We start from the raw sequence: 7,238 nt of genomic DNA, 5'->3' as shown, positions 1-7,238 counted from the left end.
TTGCCAATAAGGCCAGAAAGCTTCTCAAGGCTGGACTTACTCCAGAACTTGAGGGGTAAACCACACAGACGAAGCTAAATTGGAACATGTTCCACTCTCTCCTTCAACAAACTACAGGATTCCGTCCAAGATTTGACAATCAGGGGTTTGTTGTCAAACATTGGAAAACCCTGTTGTAAAACTAACTTTTGACATTCTTTGGTAGGGAATCTCACCAAATAAAAGTTCCCATGGTGGATTACTACCCAAGACTTAGCAAACCACCGCAGTATCCCAGTATTCTATCTCAGAGTTTACATCCTAACTAGTAAGCTGAAGTAAATTAGAAACAACAACCTTAGGAGATGCAGATCGCTTACCTATCACCTGGGTCCAGTCTCCTTCATCATCCTCATGATTAGAATGCTCACTAACATCATCCTCCACGATTGTTTCCAAATTGAGTACCAGAATTCCCACAATTTCACTCATGTCTTTCGTTTTCAGTGCTTCCTCAGATTGTGGAATTCCAATACATCCTTGAGACGATTCTGGCTTATCCATGTCTAAATGAAGATCCGAACAATTAGTAAAAAAGAGTCTAATTTTTGCTTTCGATCGAATTTTAGATTTAGAATGGGATTTTTTTGTGATTTTTCTTTCTATTGTGCAAGTCAAAACCCTAATTTTCCTAGAGAGAAGGAAGAGCTTTCTCTCTCTAATTTTCCCATTTTAGTTAAAACCTATGTTGTACTTTTTAAAACTTAACATCTTATGAAAAGTTTTTTAAAACTTAATACCTTAATGTGCATTTTATTCACATTTTGGTACCTTAAGTGAATTTAGGCCAAAAAAATTGTGAAATACTGTCGAGATTGAATCAACTCTGACTTTTAGTTATAAGAGGGACGGGAAGAGGTTGAAAATGTGAACGGAGTGCATCATAAATATGTGGTCATGTCTTTAAAAATTGGCCGGAATATTCCATTTTTTGGCCTAAATCCACTTAAGGTATAAAAATGTGAATGAAATGCACATTAAGGCCGATACTAAGTTTTAAAAAAAAATTCATAAGGTGTTAAGTTTAAAAAGTGTAACATTAAAGAGTGTTTTCATCAATTGATCATTTAAAATATGCTTTTCTTGGATTGCTTGTAGATCCATATATCTTAATGACCGTATTTCTGCCAAAATAAGCTTATGTTCTAAATTAAATACCCGCAATGGGAGTGCTCCTCCAACAAGCCGAAGAAGACATCACAATTTGGTGGAAGGTAGTGTACAAATAAGATTAAGAGAATAGAGGAAGGAAATAAAAATAAGATAATAGAGGGAGAACAGGAAAGTAACATATAAATAAGAGAATTAAGGAAGAAGTATAAAATTAAAGAGGAAAGTTAAGTAACAGAAATAGGGGGAAATTCTCTGAAAAATGGAAGAAAACTAAAGTCATAGCATAGTCAACCTACTTATTCCAACTTATCATGCCACGTATACACTTAACGCCTAAACTTGACGGCTTAGAAATTAATGGGCACGCTTAGAAATAACTAATAGAATTTAAGGTTACAACTCGTAATTTCAGAAACGCGAGGGTACCCCTTTGAAACGCCAATAGTTCAAAGGTACCCTATAGAAAAACCCTTTTTTTTTAATTTTTTTTAAATGTTTTTGAAACCTATTGTTCTTAGATTCCGTATCAATTACTTAACAAAAAATTTTGATGATCTTGATCAACCAAACGATGCCTAGAATTTCGTTTAAATAGCTATTACTTCCTCCATTCTCATATGATGTATCCATTTTATTAAAATACTCCACTCATATATTCAACAAATGGGTACATCATATAAAAACGGAGGAAGTACAAGAATTTGAAAATATTCATGTTTTACATTAATTTAAAATTTTTATAAAGTATTTTAAAATATATCTTTTAAATTTATGTTAACTACAAGTATATTTTAACCTAAATTAATTTTTATTAGAGTTTGTAAAGAAAGCGTAACAAATTTTATTTTTGTGATATAATTCTGATTATGACTCTTTGAATCAATTCACGAGTCTTAACTAGAATTATAGAGAAAAATACATGGTATTTTGGACTTAATTTTAGCTCATTTCAATTCATTTTTGTTTAGTCAAGCTTCATTACATTCAGTTCAGTTCATCTCTTTATAAACTAACCCTTACTTCAATCTAGTTTAGCTTTTATTAGGTTCACTTCAGCTCATCTCTTTAAAAATAAACTCTTATTTCAGTTATGTTCAACTCAATTAAATTATATTCAGTTCAGCACTTTTCTATCGAAAAGAACAGCCTAAGAGCGTTAAAACCCAAAGTAGTGACCATTATTTTTTCATATACGGATTTTACTCTTTCACATACAATTTTTACGATTTTACCGAAAGTCGGGTTTACAATTACATATGATATACCCGTTTGCTACAGTCTCTACGGACCCGAAATATAATCCAGCCAAAAACGAAAGAGATAGAAGGGTGAGAGAGTTCGAAGTGAAATCAGTATCATCAGTAGTTGAAAATGGAGAAATACTTTGGGAATGCATACAGAGGAGACCCAGGAGTACCACACGCTGACCCTGATCGCTTTTGGAACATCTGGATTGGTTCCGCTGCTTTCTCAGCCCTTACCTTCGTCAATCCCTACATGTGGCAACTCTCCAATCAATTCAAGTCTCTTTCTTTCTTCTTTTCTTTCTTTTTCTGCAATTATTATTCACTTCCTTGTGTTTTCTATCATGGGTTTTGATTGTTTTCTCTATTTCTGCTGTCTTTTCGCTGGTTTTTCCTCTAAATTCTAATGGGTTTTTGTTGGGTTTGGGCGAAAATTACCAATTCTTGTTTCACCATTGTTTTCTATACTCTTTAACTCAACAAACCCTTGAATATTTTGTCTTTAAGGGGTGTTGTTTGTGGTTTGCAAATGCTGTTTAGCTTCTCTACTGATTGTTTTCTACCTTAGCGTCTTAAACTGCGTTGCTTGTGGTGTGTTAGGCTGTTAGCATGTCATTTTCGCGGAAATACCTTATAATAGTATGGATTACATCCAATTTTAGTCATTCACTCGAGGATTTCCAACTTCTTATCTCTTTCTTCTAGCTTTCACATCAGCTCCTCTATTCACGAGGGATAACACTTTCCAAGACTGCTTTTTTGGGAGAGTTATTCTCATCTTTAGGTTATGTATTTCTGAATTATAAAAGGCTGGAACGCAGAGTGGGAGGGGTATTGTCTGGATATTAGAGTTTGTTGTGGCCTCAGATTTTCTGTCATATGTCATTGATTCTGGTTGAGTCAAAGTTGACATTATGCTAATATACATGTAAAGATATAAGGTTGTTTGTATGTTCAGCCCATACGTGAATGTGTACTGTGTGTACTTCTTGTGTTGATTGGCCTTAATTCTCAGAAATGGTTTCTCGATTTTCCTCATAATTTTAGTGGGTTTTCTCAGTTGAGAGGTAGTCTTTGAGAGTTTAGGGAGCGTCAAAACTTGCTTAGTATTACTATCTAAGTTTCTTGTAGTTGCTAGTGAAAATAACTAATAGATGAATTATTTACACTTTACTCTGTGAGCAATGCCTGTATTGAAAGAAGAAATTGAAAAAGAAAAACCATTTGTTTCTTTTGTGGAAAATTTATTTTGCATTGGGTGCGAAGGAGGGTCAAGTCCTTATTCAACATCGGTATGTCTGAACTCAGCGATTAGGATGGTCGTGGTTGTATTCTGTGCTCTGTTTGAAATCTCTAACTGGCCGCAGCATATCCAGATTGAGGACGAAGTCAGTTGTGCTATTTGGTGGAAGTATTGAGTCCCCATTAGTGTAGAAGATAAGGAAAAAGGGGGACATAGGTTATGAAAGGTCATTCTGGTTGGCGTTTAGAGACCAGTAAAGTGGAAGCTTCTTGCTAAACTAGGAGCGAACTCTCTCTTAATACGACGATTTTGCATTAATCAATACCCATCCCTTGGTATCATCCAGGGGCATAGTAGCTGATGGACAAACTTTTGTCACTTAAGTGGCCTTAAACATGTCGAATTAGAGAGCTTTATTCTTTACAACAACTAAACTAGTTAATGAATGATAACTACTCCTAGATGAGTGAATGCTCAAACACCCTCATCTATATGCATTTGACTTCAAGAGACCGACAGTATTTTCTCCCCTTCTTTCTTGTGCTATGACTTATTGACTTTCTTTTCTGGCAATGTGTTGCATGTATGCTTTAATGTTGCTCGTGCAACATTTGCTGGTTTTTAGAGTATTATTATCTAGCCTCTATGTTTTTTGCTCAATATCGTCTTCATCACAGTATTATTAGGTCCGGAGATGATAGTATTTGTGGTCTTGTGGATGACGTTCTTTTGCATATAAGCCTTGATGTACATGGTCCTAGCGCCTCTTGATGTTTCATTTCCAAATCATTCCCGTGTTTTAGGGATTTTAATTAGGCTTATAGGAGGAAAAAATCCTCCCATTTTCTTGCCACTATTTTCATCCTACCTAAATGTACTAACCAAACAAGGGCAGTTGTTATGACTCTTTCCCTCTAATTACCTTTATTTAAACAAAAGGTTAGTGACTAGTACTAATGAATACTAACATTTACCCTAGTGGCCTAGTGCTTCCAAGGATTCCATGAATGGCGGAGCAAGTGGGGTTAGATCTTAGATGTGCGGCTGTGCGCAACCTAACCACTCTAATTTTCTCCGAATAACATGGAACTGTGGTGATAATTGCATTAAGTGACTTTTACTAAACAATTAAAGTAGAGCAGCCATTTTAATCACTGCTAATGAGCAAATAATACTCCCTGCATCGCATTTTTATTGTCTCTCTTTCTATTTTGGGAGGATTTAAGGAAAATGGTGAACTACCAATTTTACCCCACAAATTAAAGAAGAGTTGAGATATTCAATTTATGGTGGTTATAGTTTTAGTTAGTTATGAAGGGGAAATATTGGATGATTGAAGCTTTTCATTACTAGATTTAGAAAGGGGACAATAAAAGTGGGATGGAGGGAGTATAAAATGTCTTTTTTTGAAAATCATACTACACCTTCTGAGGTCCAGACCTAATTACCCAAAACTCTTACTTCAAGTTGCTTCGCATTCTTAATTAAGTTTACCTTGTGGTAAGTGAGTTTCTTGGCCAGCTTATAAAAAGGGATTAGTTAACAGAAGAGATAGAAAAACCTGTTATCTCGCTTTATTCTTTTTGCCTGACAGAACCCATCATCTATACTGTTCAGCAATACAATTTGCATTTGGTTCGTGTTTCTGGTTCGAATTTTTAATTGCTTCATCTTCTCATGAACTCGGGTCCTCTTATATGCTTTATCCTCCCAAATGAAAAGAAACTTATAAGTGATGATTCTTGAATTTATTTGATTGATAATCTCTCTGTTGAAATTGCATTTTGTAGCTGGCATGACAAAGCTATGTTGTATGAGCAATATCACTGGAAGAAGGCCATGGACAAGAAGCAACCATATAAATTCAAGGTACCATTTTCATTGCTCATCTTGTATATTAGGTTCATGATTCGAAAAAGACAAGTCTTTTCAAGCATTCTTATGACACATTACTGTTTCTTTTTATTGCAGTGGAATGATTACATGGACAAAGATGCTCGTGATTCGTACTACTTCAACTGGCCTGTGTATTTCCCTTAAAGAGCTTATTCAGTTACTGTATACTGTTCTTTAGTCTTCGGACTCCTAGAGCAGCTAATTTGGGTTACATCTTTGTTTTTTTTTTTTTTTTTTTTTTTTTAGACAAAGGGGTTACATCTTTGTTAATTACTTTGGTACTACTTGAATCTAGCTATGAAATGTGGTTGTTGAACAACTTATATTGGAGATTTATGTATTGTGATACTATGTACTGCAACCGTGCTTAAATTTATTAGTATTTGATCCTTGTACTTCATACATATGCTCAAGGCCTGGTCTCTTAGGGGGGATATGATGAGTCTTCCGGGGTTCCAACCTATTCGAGTTCAGTTCCGGTCGTTCTTGTTCAAGTTGAGTTACTTTAGATTGACTTCAGCTTTGAAAGAGTTTAATGTGTATTTATTTCAGGCTGTTTGAGTTGCTAATAGGAATGAATTACGGTATAGTTTTATGGTTAATATGTTGGTGAAGAAAACCTCTAAATAGAATATTGGAGCTGAATTAATAGTAAGCTCGACGTTTATAACTATATTTTGTGATTATGCTTTTACGGTATAGTTTTGGTTCAAAGGAATTTGCCATCTTGGGGTCTAGAGTATCGGATTTTGGTTCGGTTTGATAAGAGAGGATTTCAATAGAGTTACAATCTATACTTCATTCCCGGGTCTCCTTTTTTTATTTGGCCACTCCTTTTTTTATTTGGCCAGATACAAATAAATTTACTGGTTTCAGTTCTTTTGTGAGTTATACTTACAGACTGTAAAGTTAGTTTAATGATGCAAAAAGTTGAACATCTTAAGCATCATCTGGTTTATAATATCATACTTGCAAAGTTGCAAGCATGGTGGAGCAAGATCGACTATTGACCCTAGGCGTTTGCGTTATTTAGAATCTTGTTATGATGGTCTGTTCACCTTTTTGTTCTGTAAAACCAAATAATTCTACAGGTTGCGTCTCCTAGAAACCTAAATGTGTGGCTCTCTCAGAGTCGAGTTTTTCACGTTAGGTAAGTTTACGAACATCAAATGGTCAAGCCTGAACCAATGCAACGACAAACTTAAAATAGTGAAGAAACCTCGCTCTGTTGAGTGATCCCAGATAGCGGTACAAGTTTAAAAAACAATGATTCACGCGTATACAAGGGCTAATCTAAAACGACTGTATTTTGTATAGAAAAAAAAAAATCACGGATTAAGTTTTGAGTGTATTCAAAATCTAGCTAAGTTGTACTGAATGACAGGTAACTTTTACATATTTTGTGAAAGTATTGTCTGAAGTTGTAAAGGTGTGCATGGAACAGACAATGCACCTTCCTGCTGAAATCCATACTCTTCCTCTGCCTCCTTTAGTAACTTCAAGACTGCCGGATTTCTAAGGTGCCTTAACTCCACCACAAATCGCTCCCCATTTCCTGCTATAACTGTAAAATGTCCTTCCGGCACCATTACAGACGCTCTAGACGAGCCCTCGTCACGATCATCATCACTCGCAATTGGGTTTACTGGTTGTATGAATTGCATGCACCTCCTTAGCTTCACAATGAACCTCTTCAATTTCAT

At 35.3% G+C, this 7,238-nt stretch overlaps 2 protein-coding genes across 2 annotated transcripts; one reads left to right on the top strand and one right to left on the bottom strand.

The window, feature by feature from the left end:
* The first annotated feature begins 2,432 nt into the window (after positions 1-2,432).
* Positions 2,433-5,935, top strand: LOC141647655 (uncharacterized). The gene is made up of 3 exons (XM_074455936.1): positions 2,433-2,675; positions 5,430-5,508; positions 5,611-5,935. Exons 1-3 carry the CDS (start codon positions 2,524-2,526, stop codon positions 5,677-5,679), a joined length of 300 nt encoding a protein of 99 aa, XP_074312037.1. The 5' UTR covers positions 2,433-2,523; the 3' UTR covers positions 5,680-5,935.
* A 991-nt stretch (positions 5,936-6,926) lies between these two features.
* Positions 6,927-7,238, bottom strand: LOC141649101 (auxin-responsive protein SAUR71-like). Its single transcript, XM_074457800.1, has one exon. It carries the CDS (start codon positions 7,236-7,238, stop codon positions 6,927-6,929), a length of 312 nt encoding a protein of 103 aa, XP_074313901.1.

Source organism: Silene latifolia, chromosome 3 (assembly GCF_048544455.1).
Source record: "Silene latifolia isolate original U9 population chromosome 3, ASM4854445v1, whole genome shotgun sequence".
Classification (NCBI taxonomy): Eukaryota; Viridiplantae; Streptophyta; class Magnoliopsida; order Caryophyllales; family Caryophyllaceae; genus Silene; species Silene latifolia.
The sequence above is the reverse complement of the archived record's forward strand: the minus strand, read 5'-3'. Positions and strand labels throughout refer to the sequence as shown.